We start from the raw sequence: 26,906 nt of genomic DNA on the forward strand, positions 1-26,906 counted from the left end.
AAATACATCCTCTTTATTTTCTCACTTCAGCAATTAATTAAAGCACTGGTGAAATAGCGTAAGTAGTGAAACAGGGAAAAAACAACATCATGCCAGTTTTGCTAAAAGCAGTTTTATAATTAGCACTATATTAGTTGATGCTTGGCCTAAGTGGAAGCAAATTGTGGTCGTTATTCTTTTCCATTTGGGCAGGAGCTGGTACTGTAGTGAATTCAGATCAGCATGGGTTTGAACGCTGATGACAATGCTTATTGCTGAGGGTCTCGGGAACAGGCCCTTTCTCCTCTTCTAGTTTCCTCTTCTATAAAGTGTAGAAAAGGATACCCAACTCACAGGGTAGTTCTATAGATTTACTGAGAGAACATGTAAAGTGCTCAGCACAACTCAAGCACTTAATACGTGGTAGGTGTTCCTGAGCTAACTTAGTGTCGTGCCCCAGAGACAGTAGAATAAGGGCAGAAGAGAAATTCCTAATCATCACTTTTCTGACTGATTGCTACAAGGAGTAAATGCTCAGCAGTCAGGGAGATGTATCTTCATATATAGTTTATTTGACTTCCAGAGCACAGAGATGAGCTTTGCATGTTAAATGGTTAGTGTTTCATTAAAGTGTCTAAACACATTTTTTTCGGATACTTTCAGTACCTTCTAAAACTCCCCCTCTCTCCTGAAATAAGGGACATCCTACGTTTTGATCCTTCATTATTTGGCATTTTCATTTATCAAAGAGGTGGAGAAACCAAACTGAATGGAACCATTTCCACAAGCAGACCACTTTTGTGTAAATTCATTCAAATATAAAACAGAAGCTAGTGGAACTAAGCTTCAAATGTGACTGTCTTTAAGCTTTAACGCTTAAAGAAATCTGCTCTCTTTGGGTCATCTGATTATAAATCTACCTCTTTCCCATGTATCACAAGAATTCTTTGAAGATGTACTTGGTCCAGAGGAAAATGTAAAAACAGAGAAATGTATGCACCAAGGGTCCTGGATTCTAAGTTTTGGGTATTCTGTTCATTCAAGACATGAACAAATCACCTCCATTCTTGTGTACTAGGTTTCAGGATACTCATCTACCTTGTAAATTCAAAATAGGCAAGGAAACTACTTTGAAAAGTTAAAGCAACATACAAATGAATAATATTAATAAAACACTACTATCAAGTTACATGGAAGTATCTTTTTAGATAGAATTACATTTGTATATTATATAACCAAAGTATTGTTGCAAACATGCATTTCATTGATTAGTAATCATATAGTTAATGATAATTTGTATATTATTCACCAGGCAAAGCAGTCATCCGAAATAAAGCTTGCTTTCTTTAACTGGCATTCCCCCAATTTAAAGACTTTAAAAGTCTTCCACTTCACTTTGTCTAACTTCTTATAACAGATTTTAATTGCTGTCTGATTTCAAATAATAACATTCTCATAATGGCGAATGCTTAAAAATTGTGAGTTCATCTTTAATTGATAGTATCTAGGCCAGAAATAAACTAACTGTATCTCACATGTAAATCAACCAGTCAGAGCTATGTGTTTTCAATATTAGGACTTACTCTATTTTAGGACATTAGATGCCAACAGCCAAGGTACCTTAAAATTACGTTCAAATGTTGACAGTCTATTGCTTTCATTTCAATAAACTATTTTTGCCTTATAAATAGAAATAATTTACAACTGGAGAGGATCTTCTGGATTATCTAGGACAATTCATTTTCAGATTAAAAGGCCAAGGAATCCTTTTCCATATTATTCAATTTTATAATTGTTTACTAACGTAAACCATCTCAAATCCTTTTGAAATTAGGTAAGAAAATTTCCTAAATAAACAAAAATTCACCAAAAAACCTGAACCCTCCAATTAAGTAATTTGCCTGCCTGTGGCTGGAGAGCAGAATTCTGACTCACTGACCAGTTTTCTTTTCACTAAGCTGTGTCACTTCGAATTGAGAAAAATACTTTTTCCCTAGAGTGGAATAAAATCATTTAGGGAACGCACACCTAAGTCAACATGAAGGATTTGAAAAAAATTCACAAATGGACTTTTGGAAAAAAGTTGGAAACAGTCAAGTAATCTGAAAATTATTTATTTTTACACTCTGTAAAATTCTGCTTTTGTAATAGCTCCTGCAAAATGTAACACTGTGAAACAACTTTAGAAAACAAGGTACGTTGCATGTACCCTAAAGAACATGAATATTACCGAGCTGGAGAAATTCAGACGGGAAGCATAAATGTGCAGCCTAATCCAGATGATAGCTGAGTTGGTGGGTAATGTGTGATCAAAGCCTGACCAGCCCTTTTCAAGACCCCTGCAAGGTATGTGAGGTACCTGTAGAGTATCATGTAATCTTTCCCCGTAACTTCCATAAATACAAAGACTGAAGATGGGGGCAGAAGGCTGGCAGTACTAGGGCATCCCCATGACACAACATACCTGAATTCTGTGAAGGGCATGGTTGGCAAGGTTCCCCGAAAGCATACTCAGTGCTGGCACAACAGCATTCAGACTTGGTAACAGCACCAAACAAGGGTTTGACACACTGGCCTCTTTTGTATCCACCATAGCATGTGCTCCGCATGTGTGTGTCTGAACAGGAAGAAGCATCTGTCATCACACTATCATTTCCAACAGACGGGAACCCCCCAGGTTAAAGTTGAAGCTGGCTTTATTTAGCCACTGTCACTGTTTTTACTCACAGAGAATGCCTCTGGTATTAGGCCTCAATAGAAAACAAAACAAATTCTTCAGCTTCCAAGCACTGGAAACCAATTACTAGAGGCTTCTAGTTTTCTAGGGACTATTATGGTTTAGCCACTGTGAAATCCTTAAGGGCTAGGATTATACCTCACTCATCGTTTTCTTCCCCAGGCTTGTACAGAGAAGGCAGTTAATAAATGATGAATGAATGAGGGATGATCATTCAATTTCACCACATGATAAACAAGATTTTTATTAGAAATACAGCCCACCCCAACATAATCATACAATTATTGAGTATCTGAATTAGATGTGCTTTCACAAAGGAGGATGTTTGATCTGTAAAATTATATAAATCTTAGATATTGGTCTAACTAAGCAGTGTCATCTTTACCACCAGGAGGGGATTTCCAGCTATGACCAATCTTTTCCCAGTTCAAAGGGGATTGGGAAAAATTCCCTTTCTTAAGAATAATTTGGATAAAATTTGTATCTATTTATTAACAAATCAGAAACGTCTTATAAAGCCACAAAAAACTACTATCACATAAGTTCCTGGATCATCTATATCCTCTTTGGAATTCTCTACCTCTCTTTGGACATTCAGTTCCTTAGATGAAAATGAAATGTTCATCGTGAGATAATTAGGGACATATAGGTCAATCCAAAGACCATTATCAGCAAAGGAGGGCTGGAGAAAACTGAGGACAACTAGGACAAGGAAGAAGGAGAGGTGTGGAGTCCTTTGGTTTTCATTTATCTCAGCTCATCTTTCTATCCCTTGAATTAATATTCACTTTATAAGGAAAAAAACTGACCCCGTTGGTCTGTTGCCCACAGATATTAACTGTATCATACCTGCTGCAGTAGAGAACATTTGCCATTGGTTGATTTTACTGACAGAGGGTGGATCTCTATAGTACATCTAGTTATGGCCGTGATCTTACCAACACACACACGTCCGTCCAGACCCACGGCCAGTCCAGGAAAGCATTCACATCGGTAGGAGCCATCAGTGTTGACGCAACGCCCATTCATGCAGATCCCAGGTGTTTCACACTCATTAATATCTGTGGTGGGGAGAAGCACTTATTAAAAATGAAGTCACTTCATCTAAAACCATAATGTGCTTACAAGTCTAAGACTTGAAAATAGAGAAGGTTTACAATAATGTGCAGCATCAACAATAAAAGCTCAATGAGATGCATTTCATTTTCCTTGGAGGAAAGAGGAACGAAAACTGAGAGATAAACTGTCTGAGTTTCTTTCTTTTCCATATAAAGCTATTTCAATAACATTCTCCTGAGATTTTTTTTTAATCCAAAATAAGAATCATAAAGCAAAAACAGAATTGGAAGAAGAAGGGAAGTGACAGCTAAAAGACAAAGGGTCTTGTGTAATGTTTCACATGGCAGTTCTTCCAGGACTGTCAGAAATCTAGCTTGATAATAAACTGCATCTTTGACCTGGGCAGGAAGCTTCTCCTTTTGGCATCCAACACGCAGACTGGTGTCCATTCCAGTTATCACTCATGCCTTAACTCACGCTTTAAATCTCTGGGACAATTAGAAAGGCATAAGGAAACACAGAACTAAAGCCTAGATGGAACACCATAAAAAAGGAACAGAAAATGAATATAGATGATTTTGATGACCGTTCCAAGCCAACAACAGCAGTGTAAGCAAATGGAACCCAGCAAAGAAAAATCTCTCTTACACATTACAAATATTTTACAGTATCATATGTGTATATTAGGGAGGTCTGGTAAAAGACTTTATTGGGCACATATTAATAATAGCAGATATTTTCCCCCTCAATATGGGGAAGTAGAAATGATACCAAAATTCTGTTTTGGAAAACATATAACACTTAGAAACAAGGCATTTTATAACAACTCCGTTTATAATATACAACGAGTATATGTGAATATTTCCTTTCTTCTGACCTTAAAAAGGCAAATTGAGACTGAAACACCTCTGCGTTTTACTCAGCTTGTGTTATTTGGCACAAAATACATTCAGATGGTCCAAGATTCCGTGTACAGATTGTATTTTAAAACAGCAGTTATATTTAAATACATGAACTCGAATTGGTTCAGTTATTCAGGTCACTTTTTTGTTCAAATTGAGATCTACAGTAAAGCATGGTGACTACAGCCTGAAAAGTAACACAATGTCTTTTTACTGGGGACAGAGATGGAATGGGGATCCAGAGAGCATTGCTCAGAGTGAGCGGCCTCAACCTTCAGAGAGTGATCAAGGGAGGCTGGTCATCAGATTAGTCAACTGTAGAGATTAAATTAGCATTGTTCATTCAGCTTTGAACAGTCACAGCTTTGGGGAATCAGAACCAAGTCCTTAGCACTCAGAGAAAATCTTACTTAGTGATATCAAGAGAAAAATTATGGAAAAGAAATAACAGCATATAAGAAATTTCTTTCCTTTTTCTTCCTTTGTTATTACAGTACATGCATTCCATTTACTCTATATATCAAAATAAAGAAGACATAGGGAAGAATAGGAAGCATTCTTCCCTTCTCTTTCTAGCTCTGTTTCTTAAGCTAGAATGGTAAAGTCAGAGCAGAACTTTTAATCACCAGGCACTTTCAAATGAATGGAACAATCCGTTTATCAATAAGACACTAGTTCACTAATTGCAAACAGTTGCAAAACCTAGTTTCACCTATGAGGTCATAATGTGCTCTGAAACAGTTACATCAGCATCATCTACTGGCCTCCCTGAAGAGGCTGTGGCCTGGGTCACTGGCAGCCTGTAGGCATCGAAAGGGAATCTTAGCAAGCTCCAAGGTAAGAGGAGTGTGTGTTCTCAAAAAAGGTCTGTTCACAAAGGGGCTTTCACATTTCCTTGTGTTATTTTATTTGGAAGCCTAGCTCCAAATATTCCAGCAATCATTCCCTTCCCCTTTCTTTCTCACTTGTACAGCACTTAATCTAACAATCTGGTGCTTTGTTGTATGCTGTCTTAATATTTCCATGTGTTAATCTTGTCTTCCTGACTATAAGCTCCTCCCGACACATAGCTCAAAAGTACAGAAACTTCTAATTTTTTAAAAAAGAAAAAAGTTTCTCTTGCTGTGAAGGCAGATTTGCACACTATTAAGAGCCACTGATGTGAAGGTCATAGAGAATGTAGGTAAACAACCAGGGGCTAGAAGCTCTTTCAAGCCTAGAGAAAATACACATCATGCAGAAGACTTAGTAAACACAAGGCTTTCTACCATAACATCTTTACCAAAGCTGCCCACCAGGGGCACTCAGAGAAGCACCATACAACTTGCTCCTGCCTTCTCAATCTTGAATCGCTTGACACTCTACACTTATACATCTGAAGCTACAAGCAGAAGGCTTTGAATGCATGCCGTATTTTAGCAGATTTCCTGGACCTGTTTTGAGTATGGTGTTCCTTGAGAGTCTGGTTCCAACTCAGATCTTGGACACACATGCAATAGTTACTCATCCTTAACTACATTAGGCAGGAGACACCAAGCACAAACTTATCTCTGATGACTTTGCTCAGGACCTCAATGTTCAACAGCACAAATAAAAATTTTCATTTTCCTTCACTACCTGGAGCAAAAAGATATTCCAAAAGTTACAGAACTAAACAATGGTTCCTGGTTCCTTTATTTCTTCTGTTTTATCTTATTTTCCCTTTTTGCTTAATGTGACTTGATAAAGTTTAAATAAGTTGTGTTTCTTAAGGTATTTTGAGGCAATTACTAAGAGATCATGGTAGTAACTGTCTACAATATTTTGTTCAGTGAAGATACAAGAGGTGGCAAATGACAGCCATCAAGAAGCCAACTGCAATTATTCCTCAACTACAAGGAAGTGATGGAACTCGGTTTATGCAATAAGATGCTCACGGCTGTTGGTAGTCCAAATGAAAGTTCAGCTTCTCATTAATTTTCTATGGAGCCTGAGATTCTTTTGAGAAGACACCAAAACACTCTTTCTGAAATAAGAACAGCCTTCTGAGTATAAACCGTAGCTCTCTGGATGGCTTAACTTAAGAAGAAGTTCCAGACAGGTTTACTAATCCAGAACTAATGGTACTATAAATGGGGAGAATTAATAGGGAAATGTGGTAGCTTTAAGCAATGTAGAGAGGAGAAAAAACAGGTGAAGAATATGACTGAGAGTTTCATAGCACAAACCTTTACAATAACGCCCATCTGATGCCAGCTGAAATCCAGGTTTGCAAATACATTTGAAACTGCCATCTTCGTTGATACACATTCCATTAAGGCACATATTCCTTATGCTGCATTCATCCATATCTGAAAAATAGAGAAGATGTATTGTCTGAACAACCAGATAAGTAAGCTTACAAAGGAAGCCAATCTGGATCAATATAATTTTATTTCTTCACATATCTCTACTTCTTGTTATTATTGTCTAAGGTTAATTTTCATCCAAATTATAGCATACAAAGAGAAGAGTGACATATGAAATATGAATTTAAGTTCTCAATTTTTGACCTGTGTTTGCAAACTATAGGCCTAAACTATAGGACGTGGATATACATATACACATATGGGCTTCCCGGGCGGTGCTAGTGGTAAAGACACAAAAGATGTGGGTTCTGTCCCTGGGTTGGGAAGATCTCCTGGAGGACAGCATGGCAACCCATGCCAGTACTCTTGCCTGAAGAATCCCATGGACAGACAAGCCTGGTGGTCTACAGTCCATAAAGTCGCAAAAAGTTGGACATGACTGAAGCGACTTAGAAAGAATGCATATATACATATATATGTATACACAAACATATACAGATTATGAAATATATATGTATATATGTATACACATATGTATATATATTACATTCATGTAGAATTATATAAATATGAATTTTCATATAAATACTGGGTTGGCCAAAAAATTCACCTTACAGAAAAACCTGAACAAACTCTTTGGCCAACCCAGTATATATATTTAGAGATTCATATAACTTCTAATATACTGAAAATAAAAACAAAATCAAAATTAAGAATGATGAAATTTGAAATGTATTTAGGCTACTTCCTGATTCTTTGAAAAGGAGAAACCAGAGAACTGCTTGTAGTTTGCATTTTAATAGGGGTAGGATTTTTAAAATGCAGGACAATTATAGAGCACAGCCATGACAGCTAACCCTTAGGATCCCTTGATCATGGGATATTTCTTGAAATTCATCAATATGCTGTTTGATTTAACATTGCAGCTCTTAGGAGGCACTTGCTCTTCTAGACACAGTGTGTTTTCACTTACAGGCTTTAGTCAGACCAAAGTAATTTATGATTTTTTCTTTTTTAAACAAGATTCTATCCCAACTGAGAATTTTGGCATTAAGTCTTTGAATTGAATCACTGAGATAATATTCTGCCAAAAATGTTTCTAAGAACAATTTTGAAATTCTTTTAATGTATGAATAGATTCTTGGGGTCTTTCCCAAAGACGTTGGGAAAGATGATAAGGAGCATTCTTCATTTTTTGCTAAAGGTCTAAGAAGTAGAAACTCATCAGTAATTGTCATATTCTCAATTTCAGAAAAAATAGGCAGAGGAAAAGACAGAATGAAAAAGCCCAACTCAAAGTCAGGTGATTAATTCAACAGGCAATATGAAGGCTGACTCTCAATCATCAATATTTCTCTCAAATTTTACATTTTCAGATACTCATTAGTAATATTTCATTGCTACACACTTTAAACAAAAGACTTTTAAGTGACTGAAGAATGCATGATATTAGGTGTGCTCTATTTTTTTTAATGTACAAATTCTGTTTAAAATTCATAAATAATGATTTATGCTATAGAAGTTTCATCATTAGGAATCTTTGAAAAGCAAGCTTGGCTCCTATACTTAAAATGTTACTTGACTCACACAAAAATGAATTAAAGGAATTAATACTATTGAAAACTTAGGTTTCCTCCCAGATAACCACAGGTGAATATATACCTTTTACTAAGTATTTGACCTTGTCTTGTTAAAGGTTTTTGGTACTGAAACTGCACCGGAAAAAGCCAAATAACATTATTATTACATTGTATTACCTTCACAGTTCTTCCCATCTCGTGTGACGTGAAATCCTGCATTACACACACAATGGAAACTGCCATCCGTGTTGATACAACGTCCATTATTACAGATACGGCCATTCTGTAAACATTCATCAATGTCTAAAAAGAAAGAGTTAAAAAGAAAGAAATAGCTTTATTTAGGGGATTTAAAATTATTTTACTGCTCCTTCTCACCATCTCCAAACTCATGATCTTAGTCTTGGGTTTCAGTTACTAAATAACATCCTTTAACATAAATTCAGAATTAAACAACATGAAATATAATTAGGATGACTAATAAAAGTTTGAAAGACATACAAAAGAAAAAATGCTGACATAATAGCATTCAATTTAACTCTAATTTCTAATAAGACTCCCTAAATCTCAATTCTGTAAACAAAATAGGTTCTTCTGTATCATTTCCTAGCTAATTTAATGAGCCAGAATATATCATTATTTACAGTGAGCTTTGGCTGATGTCTTTTAAGACATGATCAAAAAGGCAAATCTGATGATAGCTATATCAGAATAATTAAACAGAAATGCCATTTAAAAAAAAAAAACAGTTAAAAAACTTAATTCCATCTGAAAACTATCAATCATTTGGCTCTTAAATGTCTATCTTCCTTATGGCAATTCTGGTCCAAATACAGTTTTGTTTATAAATTCCTAGTCTCTTTTATAACTTTATGAGTATTCTGTCTACCAAACAAAATATTGGTACTTCGGGGATATTTTCCCGTTTTTTTCTTTTGTGTTTAAAAATTATGCCAAATTAAATAACAGAGCAGGATACAAAAGTGTTAAAAATGACAATAATTCAAACAACCTGCATCTGATCTCGCATTTAAAGATTAATAATTAACGTAAAGTGGACAACAAGGTACCCTGGATTATCTATTCCCCTCAGTTTCCAGGCTACATGCCTGGATGAACATCAAAGGGGATGAACACAAACCATCCTGTCTACCGAGCACATAACCTATGCCAGGGCTTATTCCCCAGGAGACAGAGGCCAGGGCGCTGAGCAGAGCTGGATGGGAGCAGACCTCTCCACGCTGAGTGGGGGCCACGTGTCCCTGGGTATAAGTGCTCTAAAAGTCCTCTGGGCGACAAGAATGTGCACTCATGGCATACTGGTTATTCTGACTGTCTATCCTGTGTCTGCACGGTGTCTTGTGGTTGACCCTCAGACGCACTTTCTTTCTGGGCAGATCCAGCAGTGGTTTCCACACGAGTCATTGGACTAGCTGAGGCAGTCTGGGCTTTCCTTCTGTCTGATCTTTGTGCCAACAACCTACAATCGTTTTCTCTCTCATTTATTTCTTAATCCTTACTAAAATCTGACTCGCTCCATACTCTAAAAAAAAAATAGTAAAAAGCCACATATTCTTCAGCAGACTTTTTTTTTTAAAGATTTTATAATCTACTTTTTTTTTTTTTTTTAAGGATTCTGTAATCTATGGAGGCCCAAGGATAAAATAAACAGGATAAAGAGTTCAGCTTTTTCTCTCCTCGCTAATTTGAAAATGCTATCGGGGCTCCGCTGCCTTACAAAAATAAATGAAAAGCTTGCCATTCAAAGTCTCGTCTGTGTTTCTGTATGTTTCTACTGTCCCCTTCTGTTCAGTTCCTCCTGTCCTCCTTCTCAGCTGAGCCTTTCTGACCATTCTGTGACCACTGTCATCTATCTCCAAATGTGAGCATGTTATCAACTTCTCGTGTTTGAGATAAACTTAGCACTAGCTCTTAAAGAACACAGTACTAGAGGCTTTTAGGTCATCCTCAGTCTCTAATAAATTAAGTCTCAGACTGATGACAGTAACATGCACCTACACTCAGTGGTTCCCGCCCTAGAAGAGTGCTTTCAATAATGTCTTCTATTTGCTTATTTACCAGTGCTGTCTTCTGAAACACTGGTTTCAGCTTATTTTCCACTATTGAAAAATGCCTAATATACTGTGTGTATGCACTGATTATTTTAAACAAAAGTCATAAAGAAGGACCTAAGCTCAGTTAAAAATTCAAACTATACTTGTAATTCAGTAAGTAGACTATTAATAGAAATATTAACAGGTTCAAATGTTGTACTCCAGGTTTTTCTGCTCAAAATTGCCATTTATAAGTAGTGTACTAAGATACACTGATGGCAAGAAATCTCTAAGTCAGAACCAAATTCAAAGATTTTGAAAAGAGTCACTAATAAAAAAAAAAAACCAGACTTGTATGTCTTCAACTCATATAAAGAACTTTTTGCTAAAAGAGGCAAATAAAATTAACTCATTAATGGCTGACAAATTTTTAAAGCAATACAAACTTCCTCATATTTCCCTGTATTTAATTTCAACAGAGAATTTTCTTGCCTTTATCTGCCTTTACTTGATCAATGATAATAGATCATTCTGCACCAAATTTATAGAGATATAGATATTTGAGTCCCCTGAAGTGGGAAGCACATCTTAATTATTTCTATCTCAGAAACTCAGTATAACATTGCTATATTTTAAATGGATAACAAGGACCTACTGTATAGCACAGGGAACTCTGCTCAATGTTATGTGGCAGCCTGGATGGGAGAGGAGTTTGGGGAAGAATGGATACATGTATATGTATGGCTGAGTCCCTGCGCTGTCCACCTGAAACTCACATCGTTAATTCGTTGTACTACAATACAAAATAAAACATTAAAACAAATAAAAAAGAAACTCAGTACATTAAAGTCATCTAAGATGACTTTTGGGTGGATTAATAAGTCAACTACTATACAAAACTGAAGGCGAATTTTTATGAGGAAACTTTACAGCAGGGCTTCTCCAACTTTAACACGTGTAAGAATCCCTGGAAGATCGTGTTCAAATGCTGATTTGGATTCAGCAGGTCTCAAGTGGGGCTTTAGTCAGTGCATGTCCAACCTGCCCCTAGCCGATGCTACTGCTGACGACATGAATCAGCAGCAAGAACTTACAGGCATTTCTTATCCTTCAGGCCTTTCCATTCAGCAACTAACTGCAGAAAATTTCACCTGGAAGTTTCCTCTGCTTTTCTGTCAACAAAGGACAACCCTATTCCCTAGCTTTCTGATTAAAATTTAAGAGACAATAGTGATAAGGCAAAAAAAAAAAAAAGGGGGGGGGGTGGGAGAGGTTGGTAAAAAGAAGATATTCCCATAGGCACAGAAGCATCTTTTAAAAAAACTGGAATGTTTGCCAGATTTTATGATGTAACATAAAATTATGATGTAACATAATTCGGAGAAACAATATGTGGAATTAAGTGCAAAAGGCAATGGGAGTATCTTAGTCTCTCCAGGCAAGGGTTATTTAAGCTCCATGGAATTCCTCCAAAGCAAACTCCTTACTTAGCATACACGTCCTCATGCCAAGCTCAGACTGAACGTACCTCGGCACTCTGTCCGCGTGAGTGTGCTCTGATAACCAGGTCGGCACTGACAGGTGTAAGAGCCCTGCGTGTTAATACACTCGCCACCAGCACAAGGGTTCTTCTCACATTCATCAACATCTGCAAGGCACAGTATATTTTAGTAATAAGTTAGATGCCCATAACTCTAAGACCATTTTGTTGGTTTCCTTTATATGTTAAAACACTTTCAAGAAATAAATAGCGTAATGAAAGGTTCCTTTTTCTTTCCACTACAGTAACGGTGTCACCAGCCACTTGAAGACTTGGTAGGGTTGAGCAGTTAAAGTGTATTATTTTCCTGTGTCATTCTTCAGAGTAAAATGCCAAATAGTAGCAACCCAACACTCCAAGCTAATAAACATTTTCTCTTCCCTGGGTCTGGTCTAAGGGAATCAAACAGACTAACATTTCAGAAGTGGCTCCTGGGTAGGATTCCATGTGTCTCTTGAAACTCATTACTTCAATAAAAAGAAGGCCCAACCATATCCAAGCATTCCTTTCTGAGTTGCTTTAAGAGTATTACAACAAACCATGAGCTATCGCAGTTTGAAGGACACATCTCGCCCACCATTGAGGATGCCACCACGGCCACCTTGTCCCCAGACAGGCTCTCACTAGTTTTACAGTCATTTAGAGCTACCGGTATACTTACAGATAAACTGGCTTTTATTCCTCTGTAAAGATGAGGAGGATAAGGCTTATGGAAGATAACCCACTTGTCTGAAGTCACAAGCTTCTTGTGGCAGATTCAGGTCTGATCTCAACCCTGAGCTAGATGTTTCCTCTCCCACCTAGCTCTGGAAGACCTCTAAGGATTGAAGCATTCTCTCCTAGTGGGCTACTTAAAAGGGCTTTCGAAAACATTTTATTCTTGCGTTAGATTTCCTTCCTTCACTAACTTCATTGCCTTGTCAACAACTTAAAATTCCTTGCTTCAGTCTTTAACGACTAGCTAGACATAGTTGGCGAGTTATTCACTCAAATTAGTAACATATGCAAAGTTTCATAATTTGGGGGTATTGTTAATGCTTTGTTTTAATGGTCAGGCTTCAATACGATGTCTTAAGTTAGAGTTACCAGCAATGCCTTGAATTCGTTTTACAATGAAAGTTAAAAGCCACTATAGTAGGCATAGGATTTTCCTGGTGGCTCAGTGGTAAAGAATCTGCTGGTCAATGCAGGAGATTGGCTTTGATCTGTGAGTCAGGAAGATCAGCTGAAGAAGGAAATGGCAACCCACTCCAGTATTCTTGCCTGGGGAATCCCATGGACAGAGGAGACTGGTGGGCTACAGTCCATGGTGTCGCAAGAGTCGGACTCGTCTTAGCAACTAAACAACAAGAAACAACAGTAGGCATAAGAATGCCCCCACAAACATGTTCATGTCCTAATCCCCAGAACCTGTGCAATACGCTACATGGCAAGGGGAGTTAAGTTAAGCTACTAGTTGGTAGAATATCCATTCCTCCTGAAATACACAGCTATGCTGTGCTGGGCTATGCTTAGTCACTCAGTTGTGTCCGACTCTTTGTGACCCCATGGACTATAGCCTACCAGGTTCCTCTGTCCATAAGGATTCTCCAGCAAATAATACTGGAGTGGGTTGCCATGCCCTTCTCCAGGGATCTTTCCAACCCAGGAATCGAACCCAGGTCTCCCACATTGCAGGCAGATTCTTTACCAACTAAGCCCCCAGGGAAGCCCAAAATACAGCTGGGTCCAGTGTAATCACAAAGATACTTAAACGTGAAGGAGAGTATTAGAAGAGAGAACCAGAGAGTTAGAGAGAAATTTAAAGAAGCTACACTGCTGGCTTTGAAGATAAAGAAACAGCCCTTGGGCCAAGGAAACAGGCAGAGACTTGGATTCTCTCCAAGAGCCTCCATAAGGAACATAGCCCTGCTGACACCTTGATTTTAGCCCGGTAAGAACTATGTCAGACTTCTAACCTATAGAAACATAAGATAATAAATCTGTGCTGATTTAAAGGCACTAAGTTTGAGGCAATCTGTTACAGCAGCCATAGAAAACCTATCCAGTCACGGAGCAGAGCTGCAGCAGCCCCTTAGTGCCAGCCCAGTGGTTCATCACGTACCAATGCACTCCCCACGGAGGTCCAGCTGGAATCCTTTGTTGCACTCACACCGGTAGCTCCCGGGGGTTGGGATGCAGCGTCCATTTTGACAGAGATAGCGAAAGAGCTGGCAGTAATCAGTGACGTTGACTGGCAGCACCCCTAAAAGAACAGCATGAGACCACATTAAAATTGTTTAAAATTAGAGCATCTTTCATCAGCACCGAATTCCGTAATAACAGGGAAGATGCTGAACCTTAAAGGAAGGAGGACACTCGCTGGGCAAAGTTTATCTGGTACCAACAGAGAGTGTTTCCATTCCTGCCTACAGAGAGTACCTGTGCATCCCGGCACATGCAGCCAGGTACTACAGCCCAGCAGTGGCCTGCTCCTCTGCCCGCTTCTCCCTCCACCCCCCTGCCTCATGTTCAAGCCACCAGTTGGCGGGAAAAGCTTAATATTTAACTACTTGCAAAATTGCTTTGCATGATATGTAACCCAAAGTGTAATTTTACACCTCCCCTCTATGAATCAGATTCAAATCTCTCCCACAATATCAATAACAAAAGGATGCTAATTTCCGGAGAATATGAAACTGTCCATTTTCCTCTATGCAATAGGCCAGTTGAGAACTTTATACATGAGACTGTGTAAATGAAATATTTAAGAATTCTACATTTAATGACTTAAGCAGCATAAACAATGACAACAAAATTAACCTAATTAATGCAAGAAAAGTGACGGAATGACTTTTTGAATTCTTACTTGGTGGTTCCCGCGATGGATACGGATATTCCACTGGTGGTCGAGGGATCATGATTTGAGGCCCAGGAGGAAAGCCAGGAGGGACAGGCTGAACGGGAGGAACGGGGCCAAGGGGTGGAGGAGGGTATCCTGGCCTCTCGGGAATTACCATAGGGACGGAGCACAGCTTGTTGAAATCCTCTGGAAAAAACACAATGCAATAGCTGAGCTACAGCGTATGTCACAGGCCCATGGGACTCACCCTTACTGTTTAAAGGAATTCTGAATAAAACTGATCCACAAATGATATAGGTCAACTGAAGAAAAGGCAAAAAGCCAACAGACTTCATTCTCATCCTAATACCTAGAGTAGCAACCACAACCACACAGCAACTTACCACCATAAGTCTTTACCTATGTCAAAACTGACCTCGAGGTAGAAAAGAGTAAGATGCCATGATCTCCACCCAGTCTTCCCACCCATGGCTCCCACAGGGCTCTAAAGAACACGTGATTTATTTGATGTACATTGGAAAGCTGCTGGTGGTCTTTAGTGGGGATGAGGCATGATCAGATGAACATTTTCAGAAGATCATTCTCATTGGATCTGGAGAAGGTACCAGAGAGAGACAAGGCTGCTGCAGAAGACCAAAGGCAAGACAAGGATGGCTGGACCGGGGAGCTAATGATGGAACCGGACAGAAGTAACCACATTTGAAGCATATTTAGAGATAAGATCAATGGATTGTGCTCAGGGAAGGAGTAAATGTCAGTAAATAAGGGAATAGGAAATCATAGGAAAGTCATAGCTGAGGAGAACAGGAAATCAGGAGTCAGTTGTAGTTTTCCACTTGAGAAACAAGGTTGACGTTGGTGCCGTCTGCTGAGATGGGAAAAACTGTGATGGGGGCAGGTTTGGTGAATAGAAGCCAAAAGCTGAACAGATGAATTCTGAGATATCAGACATCCACATGGAGATGTCATATAGCAGTTTTATAAGAGAGTTTGAAGCCTAGAGAACAAGTCAGGGCTGCTGCTAAGTTTGGGGGTTATCAGTGGTCATGGGGATGGGTGAGCTCCCATGAGGAAGGTGTGGAAAGTGAAGAGAAGGGAGTAAGGAGACAGAGCCCTGATGAATACCTATTTGTAATAGACAAAAAAGTGACAGAGAAGAAACAGCCCACGGGGCAGAAGGAGCATCAAGGGTGATGATCAACTGTCTCCCCTATGACTGCACATACAGACTCATTCCTTCTTTCCACCATGCCAGTCCTTTATTAGAATAAATCATGTTTAGACTTGTGGCACATTTCAGGGGGTGGGGGGAGCAGGGAGGGAGACTTCCAAACTGGTATTTTTAAGCAGGATTCAAGTTTTGAGAAGGGTATTTACTTAACTATCCATTTTCATGTTTCCTACAAATAGCCGTATTTTGTCATAGTTCACTTCAAAAAGTAAACTATATGACTTTTAAATTTTCTTTTTTCCCCTCTTTCCAGGATGTTGATGATTGTATTACCTCTGTCACACAGGAGTTCTCCCATAGATACATTCCACGCTACCTTCACCCATTAATAGAAATTAGGCTAGCATTTTTACTTTCCTTGTGGACTAAAATCTGACTTATTCAATGACACAGTAATATGTCTTACTGAAATGTATGCATATTTCAACCTCATTGGACGTATTGTCCATTAACAGTTGGCTAAACATACCTAGCTACCATGTACTTTGTTGTTATTTTCTGATTCATTACTGAAACTTTTTCAATTATATCTGACATTTCCAACTCAGATTAAGTTTATGTTTTCAGAGAATTCTCCTACTGCATTATTGATCTGGAATTTTAATCCACAGAGATTCAGTAATGCCTGACTGTATTTGGAAAGGATTTATATGTTGTTTATGCTTCCCTGAATCAGAATGCTACAATCCCTGTTTTCAAATCACAGTGATCTTTATTATAGAATTATTACCTGGATGTGCCATATCTATCATTTCCTGGCTACCTGCTTTCTTACAACTTTCTACCTAAGACTGTGCAGCATTTTAACCAAGGATCATACCTAACTCACAATTAATTCCTACTCTCAGCCTTACCTGGAAAATTGCACACAAGAGGAATTTATTAACTATGATAGATTTAGTTGAATTGCAATTGTACTTAGCTTCCAAGAACCAATCAATCTTCTTTTTTAAGGATCTTTTAGGATTCCTATAAAAGAAGTTGGATAGCTTATCAGCATTCCTGCTAATTTGGTTATATTATTTTAGAGTGTGTCAGTCGCTCAGTCATGTCCGACTCTTTGTGACCCCGTGGACTATAGCCTGCCAGGTTCTTCTGTCCAATGGAATTCTCCAGGTAAGAATACTGGAGCGGGTTGCCATTCCCTTCTCCAGGGGATCTTCTCTATCCAGGGATTAAACCTGGGTCTCCACCATCGCAGGCAGATTCTTTACCACTGAGGCACCAGGGAAGCCCAAGCATGCCATTAAATTCATCTTAACCTCTCCACGATAGTATATCAGTCTGGGTTCTGTACTTTTTCCTACTTTAGGAACTTTCCATTGAGCCCCTTTACATTCAGAATCAGCAACATGGGGCTAATTTTGTTCAACTGATGTCCATCTTTTCTATCTGTATTTAACTTGGAGATGAAACTGATTTTTTTTTTAAGTGAAAAGCTGACCAATCTGAAATAATCCTTCTTATGTTATCATTCTTCATGAATTAAGAACCTAGAGCTCTGTGGTATTGGTAGGGAACATCTGAACAAACAAACAGCAAACACACATATCTACCTGAAAACTAGTTTGCCCTATCTATTTGCTCTACTCTGAGCCTATCTTGGGGTTGTACATCTTTCAGTGGTACCCCTGAGAGAGCAGCTCCCTGGAAAGTCACAGAGGGGTACCAGGCCTTCTGCTCCCTGTGGCCTAAAGTAAGTCTTCAGGCACATACGCCTACTCTAGTCCTCCTCCTACTATTCAAGGCCTGATTGAGACAGGAAAGAATTCACATCAATGCTGCTGATTCCTAAGTTAACATACATATTTAAAAAGCGATTCTCCTGATATCCATGCTGTATGTCTTAGTGGAAAGTCATGTCTTCTAAACAGTGATCTACTATATGGTCCCCCTAATGAACTAAGGAGGCAGCATTATATTTTTAGGCTGTAGACAGTCAAAATATATGGCAATCCATAGCTTATTATATGTTAAAATACATTGAAAAGACTTTCTTGCTTTTTTAATCCATATATATAATTCTCAATAATAAACAGAAATTTAAAAATAACAGCTGTGAGCAGGTCTATAATCCATGATCTTGGGGCATTCATAGTCTGTGAATAGCACACTCTGAAGTATTTCATTAACTCTGCATTCATCCATTCTCATATTGATTTTCTCTCCTAAAATTTCCTGATTGAAACACACTTTCAGGAACCAGACTGAGAAGAAACTATAACCCCAGTTTTTACTTACAACTGGTGGGAAAGATGTCACCTAATAAGTTGTACACTACCCGAATGCCTCCCATCAGTAAGTTTTTGCCAAGTACTGGTGAAGTGTTGAAAAAGCAGAAGGAATGTGGCACTGTAATGATGACTGAGACCCCCCAGTGAAATTTATCAGCTAGCAAAAAAGCAATATAGGAACACAGATGGGCCCAAAGCTGAGCAGATGGTATCTGTTTCATAGCAACAGTACAAACCTAGAGCACTGAGCTAGAAGGCAGCACTTCCCGCTGCGGCTATCTTGGGATGTGTGTGGATTAGGTCATATCTGAGTGGGAGCTTAACCAACAAGAGGGCATATAATAGGTAGAGGTGGCAGGGGTGAGGAGTGGGCACTAAGGACCTGAACTGAGGAGAAGTTTAAGAAGAAAGGATGCTTGAGTTGAGAAATGCACAGGCTGGGTTCAAGGAAAGCTGAATTATATAATAAAGCTACTACAAAGAACAAGAATTAAAAGATGAACTGGGATCAGATTTGGAGACTTTTCGGCTAAAAAGTAAAATTTTATTTTCACGAAATGGAGTGACTTGGACCACTAGATAAGCCTGAGTTTACCCTGAGAAAAATTTTGTGGATATCTTTCTCTACATTTTCCCCACACACAATTTTTTAAAACTGAATTTCCGTTGAGTTAGGCTTTGGAAAATGTTCTGTGACAGCTGTGGACTTCACAGAGACCAGGTAGGAGGCTACTCAAATAGTCCAGATGAGAGAAAATGAGCTTTACATGGAAATGAATAAGACATGGAAGAGGAATCAAAGCAAAACAAACAAACAAAAAAATCAATAGGACTATTTGGCAAGGAAGAAGAGGGGAGTGTCAAATATTAGGGCAGGAAGAAATTTATATCCACAATAACTCACCTGAAAGGCTCTGAATGAGTTGACTCTTATTCTAGTGAGCTTTTGAGCACTACACAAGAACCGAAAGAAATACATGAGGATAAGGAAGAGCCAGTTCTTCCAGACTGGTCAGGTTGCTAGCCAGTGGATATTCGCAAGCTAAGTAAGATTCTAAGTACCTGAGAACAGTGTCATGTGTACAGACCTCTGTGTTTCCCCTGTTCACTACCTGGGGAAATTTCTCTGAAGGTCCTCTCTCTTATTTTCTGAAATCTTATTCACTTACCCCGGTTTCCACTAGAACTGCAGCATGCACGTTATCACTAGGGCTTGCAGGGGTTGAGATGAGATGCTCTGTGGATAAACGGAAGGGCTCTTACCAGTTGCTCTGATGGGACACATCTCGGGGGCGACCGTGACCCCGGGAGACCAGCACCGGCCGACGTCACAGCAGCACTGCATCTTGGTGATGGACTGTGGCAGCTGGTTAGAACAGCGCCCATTTGCCAGAGCCGTGTAACAGTATCCTGGGCGGACATCTGAGAAGACAAAGAAACCCCCACACACGCGTCACTGAGATCAAACTTAGGGAAGACTCTCTCCTGCCCCCACAGCTCCACATTTCCCTCTGGGGCTGGGGTGGGGTGAACAGACTGACGGAAGCAGCAGTGCCCTGGAAGGGAAGCTGTGCGCCCTGCACGGGAACAATGCTCCCGTTCCTCTGTTCCTCTGGCTCACACCTTCTGCCCCTAGGGCTGGGGCGCTTGGCCCAAGTCCCGCATTCCATCCCCAAGGTGGGGACGAATGATTATAACCATATGGACCATCGGAAGAGAGAGATGAAGAAAATCCCTGGCGGTGACAGAATCATGTCTCTATACTGAAGGGAGGCTGTGTTGTCCTTTCTTTCAAACCACTTAATTTGAGCCATTTTAGGCAAATGTTGATACAAATCTATTTTAAAACAATATGAAGTCTGCATGATAGTCTACATTTCTAAAAGATCTTATTTTTCAGTCTGAAACTTGTCTTGAAACTTCAGTCAGACTTGTGAGATTGTTTTTTTGAAAAGGAATGAGCCACTTTGCAGTCAGATCCAACACTTGTTAGGTAAGATCTCCTTTGGTCCTGAGGCCCTAACAGATTTGATAAGGCACTAATGATATACAAGTTCAAAATGTACACAGTTGCAAGTTCTTAGTGCTAAAGGATACAATAATTCTTAAAGGAATTAAAAGTTTATTTTGGCAGAAAGGTATCTTCTCAAAGCAACAGAGGAAGATGTTTCTATCACTTTTAAAAAAGATTTATTTATGGCTGTGCCGGGTCTTCGTTGCTGTGCCGGGCTTTCTCTAGCTGTGCACAGTGGGGGTTAATCTTTGTCGTGGTATGTGCGCTTCTCATTGCAGTTGTTCTCTTACTGTGGAGCACAGGCTCTAGGCACACAGGCTTCAGTACTGGCAGCTCACGGGCTCTAGAGCACAGTCTCAGCACACAGGCTTAGTTGCTCCGCAGCATGAGTGATCATCCCGGATCAGGGATCAAACCAATGTTCCTTGAATTGGCAGGCAGATTCTTTACCACTGAGCCACCAGGAAAGCCTATATATATATATGTATATATATATATATACACACATATACATATATATACACATACATACATATATATAGGCTGTATATATATATATATATAGGATGTGTGTATATAAATATATATATACACACATCAGTTTTACAGGGTTACATCATGTCTGACTGTTGTGACAACACTGACACACTGACGTACTACTCTGAGCTACCAGAAAAGAGCCCATGACAAAGGAAAAACCTAACTGTTCCACGACCCTTTGAGGTCATGCCATGGAGTAGCAGAGGCAGGGAGCCAACTGCAGAACACCTTGATCTGTCATATGTTAGGGGTATACCTCTCCAAGTAAAACGTATCTCTGTACAGTTCTATAAAATAAACTTTTGAAATGTAACCAATATTTTAAATGTAGAGTCGGACACGACTGAGCGACTGAACTGAACTGAACCAGTATTTTGTCATATGAAGGAATACAACTGGGAAATCCTTTTGTAAGGTGAAGAATTTTTTTATAGTAAAAAAACCTGTCCCGATGTTTCCTGTAAGTCTGCACATCAACCATCATTTGACCAGAGAGGATCAGACCCATAATTGCTTTCATCTACATCATTCTTGATAGCATATTGAAAAGCAGAGACATTACTTTGCCAACAAAGGTCCGTCTAGTCAAGGTTATAGTTTTTCCAGTGGTCATGTATGGATGTGAGAGTTGGACTGTGAAGAAGGCTGAGCGCTTTTGAACTGTGATGTTGGAGTCCCTTGGACTGCAAGGAGATCCAACCAGTCCATTCTGAAGGAGATCAGCCCTGGGATTTCTTTGGAAGGAATGATGCTAAAGCTAAAACTCCAGTACTTTGGCCACCTCATGCGAAGAGTTGACTGATTGGAAAAGACTCTGATGCTGGGAGGGCTTGGGGGCAGGAGGAGAAGGGGATGGCAGAGGATGAGATGGCTGGATGGCATCACTGACTCGATGGACGTGAGTTTGAGTGAACTCCAGGAGTTGGTGATGGACAGGGAGGCCTGGCGTGCTGTAATTCATGGGGTCGCAATGAGTCGGACACGACTGAGTGACTGACATCACTCTTGAAAACACAAAGCCTTAAAATCTTACAGGTTGCAATAAATTAATGAAAGACAAGGAAAAAACCAAGGCTAACTTTGAAACACTTAAATTATTAATGTCAAGTGAAGATGGCTACAACAAACCTAGACAAATCATTAAGAGAAAAGTGTGGGTCAGCTTTAAAGGATATGAGATTATTTCTAAAAAGTACTTAAAACCACTAGCATGTATGAGTATGCTTTCCAGAAATTTTTTGTGGTCCCAGCTCCTGCACCTTTGGTCAGACAAACAGTCTCAGCAAAGAGGCAGAACAAGTTTGATCCAGGGTAAATGAATGGAGAGGGGAGTGAAGACAAAGAATGCTCTGTGGAGATATGGGTGGCATCTCCCCTAGGAAGAAGGGGGAGAAACAGAACTTCCTGCTTCCTAATTTGCATTGCCTTAAAGCCACTAATACATCATATACTTCAGGATTAATATTTTGGGCATGAAAGCCAAAGACTGTTAAGAATGGGAAGAGATGTTCAAAAACTGGCTTATATCCCAGCTTCAAGTGAATTTGGTGGTCAAAACCCAGTATAAACACTTGACCAAAATTTGTATATACAATTTTCAGTGTGGGCTATCTTTCAGAGCAAAACTGAGACCTACAGCTGCCAACTGCAAACTCCTAATGAGCTAATGTCTATTATTTTGCAAATTATCTATGATATTATTTTACTGCCCAGATGGCTGACTTATATGATAAATCAGTTGGTCAGAGGCTTTTGAACAAAATGGTGAATGCTGAGGCTGGAACAATTACCAACCACATTTGGGTTGCTGGCAGGTCCTGATTTATACATGGTACCTGCATCTACAATAATCATTTTACTAGTTTTTCTTTCTTTTTATTTTGAAGGAGGGGTTCTGTTAAGAGAATACACATTCACATAACTTATAACTGTAAAGAAAACCAATGGGAAGATTTGTGAAAAGCAGAAACCATTCAGAGGGAACTAACCGTTGGACACACCAGCCTGAAGTTTTGTCATCAGATGGCAGTGCCAAAGGATCTGGTGCTAGATCACTTTGCCCAGAGGATATGGGGTGGCTTTAAAGTAATCTAAAGATTTATAGGAATTGGAACTGAGGGGAAAGAGTGGTAAGATTTGGAGGAGGTAAAGGGAGGTTGACTTCCCTGGTGGCTCAGATGGCAAAGAATCTGCCTGCAATGCAGGAGACTGGGGTTCAATTGCTGGGAGTTGGGAAGATCCCCTGGAGAAAAGGGAGGCTGGAGGAACTGTAGACCTGGCCAAGACACTTGGCAGAAGAGGAGAAGGAAACTTTCTTCTTTTCTCTACTTCTGAATCACCTGGCCTTACTCTCCGAACCCAGAAATAACATTACATCAAAACAAATATATGATGGATTAAATGTGTGTTTGCAGGTCATCCTAGCCTGTCAACAGGTTTCTCCTCACCAATCATTAACACTAGTGTGGCCAACCGGGAGCTAGGAGCTGTGAGGCCCATGCTAGGTACACAGCATCTTAAGACTCCTAGGAATTGATGAGACGGAACACAGTAATATGAAAAGACAACCCTACGAAAAGTACTATAAAGTGCCAAAGGAAGATCACAGAGCAAAATGCAATAAGACTGCAGTATCTTTCAGGACAAAGGGAGAGTTGGGACTGGTGAGACCTGAGAGTTGCTGAACATGATAACAGAAGGTAACAGGTAGAATCAGATCAGATGAGTCGCTCAGTCGTGTCTGACTCTTTGCGACCCCATGAAACGCAGCACGCCATGGTTCAAAGAGATGTCTAAGGAAGATACTACACTCCATGATCTATACATGGGCTTTCCTACTGGTTAGATTTACTAATTCCAAGCAACCAACTTGCCAACAAACCTTGGATTTGCTCATAAGTTGGAGACTATACATATTTTCTTGTCACTGGGGATAATTTTAGGGGTCTTTGTGGTTTACCAAGGCAGGAAATATCAGCAGTAGAGAAGGCAGAAATGTCATTGGGATCATTCTATACAGTAAGTTGCTAATTCTGGGTACCATGTAGTTCCAAGGAGGCAGAAACGGTGCTTGCCTAGGGGCATAGCAAGCAAAGGCTTACTGCATCCGGTGTTCATTTGGGAGGGGTCAGAAGCAGTGGGCAGGGTCTGGACTGTGAACTCAGCCCAAGTCGGAATATGAGCTCCTTCATTTATTAACTGCTTAAACAACTAGACCAAATTATTTATCTAAATTTTGTAAACCTTGGCTTTTCCCCTTCTACAGTACTGTTTTGAACATTAAGTCACATAATTTCCATAAAATACTTCACACCTAGGAGGTGACCCAGGAATCCTAGTTCCCTCCTTTCGTAAAAAAAAGTTAGTGTGCATATATCAGGCAGAAAGGAAAGAACTTTAAAAATGCAAACTCCCTGATATGTAAATGTGTTAAAATGATTAAAGCTAATCTTTTTAATGCCATTTGCGCTATTTGAAGGTTAACAACAACAAAAAAAGTCTACCTATTATCTGGCCAGGAAAGAACTTCTGCTAAGCATATGCCCTGGAGGTCATGTGCTCATTGTATGGGGAGAAAAAGGAGCTACATGATCTGTACTTGCCATCCTTTTATGCAATTCCAAGATCTATGGATAGATTCTGGAAAACTAGGCCATCCAGGCACCACGACCATCGTTTCTAAGAAAAAACCAGATATGTTTCCCTCATGAGTTGATCTTATTCAAATGTCAACTGGGAGACTGCCCTCAGCTTTTATTATGTGTGACTAACTAAAAAGGAATTTAGGATTTTGGTGCAATTCTGTTTTGGTCTGAAATTCGTGGCCTGCGGTGAGGATGTGAAGCTGTCTTTGAAATTTTGAGCCAGAAACAAACATCAAACGATAGCATTCATTTTTCTCCAGGGCCTTTCACCACAGGCTTCCTACCTTTGCCCTTATAATAAGAAATTACTTATGTCGATATTCAAATACTTACTGAGTGCCTACCACATGTCAGGACTTGTGCTGAGAACCACCACCAGGAACATAAGGATAGCAGTTAGTGTTTCTTAAGGAGAACTATCTTTTTCATTACAGAGATAAAAACACTTAGAAACACAGAATTTCCCTATAAAACCATGTATAATAAGTGTATCCTTAGGTTTGGGATGGGGGGAGAAATCACTTTCAGGTAAGCTGATCTGAGACACCTTCAAAGACAGAGAATCTGAGGAGAAGTTGAAAGAAGGCTAGAGTTGGGGGGTATATCCTGAGTGTTGCAACATGAATGAAGGAATTGCTATGAATGGCCCATTTTGGGATGAGAAGGGGAGACTATGATGACAAGTCTGAAGGTGGGAAGGGGTCAGAGAGTGCAGCTCCGTCACTACTGGGCTGTGCATTCTTGAACTCTAACTTTATTCGAGAATACTGGACTTTGAAGGAAGTCTCAGCAACTATTAAATCCAGCAACTGTCAAATCTCTCTCTCTTTTTCTTTTTTTTTTTTTACAGCAGAACCTCTTGTTTAATTGATGTTTTACATGGAAGCCTAACACCCATCCAGATAAAAGGAAAATTGCCTAGCATGTGTTTATGGGGGTGGGGGTGGCAGGAAACTTTTCCACTCAGCCTGCCCCTTTTTTCCTGCCCCCTCGCCCATCCTAGCAATCCTAGAGGGCTATGCAGCCCCATGAAGATTCCGTGGGACATAAATTGAAAACCACTAATTACCAAATCCTAGTGGAAAACTACCAGAGGTTCTTGAGCAAGAGAGTTATTTAATCAAAGCATCATTTTAGGAAGATAAATCTAAGAAGGTGGATTGTAGGGAAACCACAAAGCATGGATAGCAATGAAGAGATTACTGCAAAACTTCTGACCTGAATTAACATAGGTCCCAGGAAATGACTGAAGGTGGGGCTAAAGAGAGAGAAGTGTCGAGGATGGCTTCCAGGTCTGACAGTCACATCGCTGCAAAGTTAATTTCACATTGAGTATATCTGTAGGGTCTCCTGGACTATCTCTTTATGGGAGGTAGAAATTTCAAAGCAAGACTGCAGGCGCCTCTGTTCTTTAAGAGAATAGTCAACTATTTAATAGATCTTCATGAAAGTACATTTTACTTCAAGTAAGGATATGGAGCTCCCTTGACAAGCTGTTTAGGATGATGTTTCTTACAGATCTGATTTAGAGAAACTGCATGCTGTTTATAATCACACCTACCTATGCATCTGGTACCGTCTGGAGAGGTGTAAAAACCAGGGGGACATTTGCAAAAGTAACTGCTGACTGTGTTCGTACATTCGCCCCCATCACAGATTCCAGGAATAGTGCTACATTCGTCAATATCTGGAATGAAAAGAAGAGTTTCAGTATTCTTAGGACACAGTATAAAACCGTCCACCATTCCAAGAATTCAGAGTTTAAGTCTTGTCAAATCGTGTCCCCAGAAACAGTGATCTTTATAGAATAAAAGCTGCCTGTACTTATTCAATCACCCAGTCATGTCCAACTCTTTGCGACCCCATGGACTGCAGCACGCCAGGCCTCTCTGTCCTTCACCATCTCCTGGAGTTTGCCCAAGTTCATGTGCATTGCATCAGTGATGCTGTCGAACCATCTCATCTTCTGACACCCTCTTCTCCTTCTGCCCTCAATCTTTCCCAGCACCACGAGGGAAACAAAAGAAAACAAAAATCTGCCCGTGGAATTGTTAGTTCAAAGTCAGGGTGCTTCTTATTTCCACACAGGTTTACCCAAGAAATTTACCAAATTCGCAAGATTAGAACAAAATGAAAGAAATTTTGCCTTTAAAATCTAAAATTGGACAGCTGTTTCAAGTCCTTTACAGCATGCTAAAGTTTCCAATATTTTGTTTAAAATTT

General features: G+C 39.6%; 1 protein-coding gene across 2 annotated transcripts in view; it reads right to left on the bottom strand.

The window, feature by feature from the left end:
• Positions 1-26,906, bottom strand: part of FBN1 (fibrillin 1) — a 265,235-nt gene that overhangs the window by 105,781 nt on the left and 132,548 nt on the right. For both annotated transcript variants that reach the window (XM_070377862.1, XM_070377863.1), the window contains exons 9-17: positions 26,245-26,370; positions 19,749-19,907; positions 15,027-15,206; positions 14,283-14,423; positions 12,167-12,286; positions 8,762-8,887; positions 6,885-7,007; positions 3,655-3,777; positions 2,444-2,596 (exon numbers count right to left, since the gene is read on the bottom strand). In XM_070377862.1, coding sequence (XP_070233963.1) covers positions 2,444-2,596; positions 3,655-3,777; positions 6,885-7,007; positions 8,762-8,887; positions 12,167-12,286; positions 14,283-14,423; positions 15,027-15,206; positions 19,749-19,907; positions 26,245-26,370 — 1,251 coding nt within the window. The remainder of the gene's footprint in view (positions 1-2,443; positions 2,597-3,654; positions 3,778-6,884; positions 7,008-8,761; positions 8,888-12,166; positions 12,287-14,282; positions 14,424-15,026; positions 15,207-19,748; positions 19,908-26,244; positions 26,371-26,906) is intronic.

The sequence above is a fragment of the Bos mutus genome, chromosome 10, assembly GCF_027580195.1.
Source record: "Bos mutus isolate GX-2022 chromosome 10, NWIPB_WYAK_1.1, whole genome shotgun sequence".
Classification (NCBI taxonomy): domain Eukaryota; kingdom Metazoa; phylum Chordata; class Mammalia; order Artiodactyla; family Bovidae; genus Bos; species Bos mutus.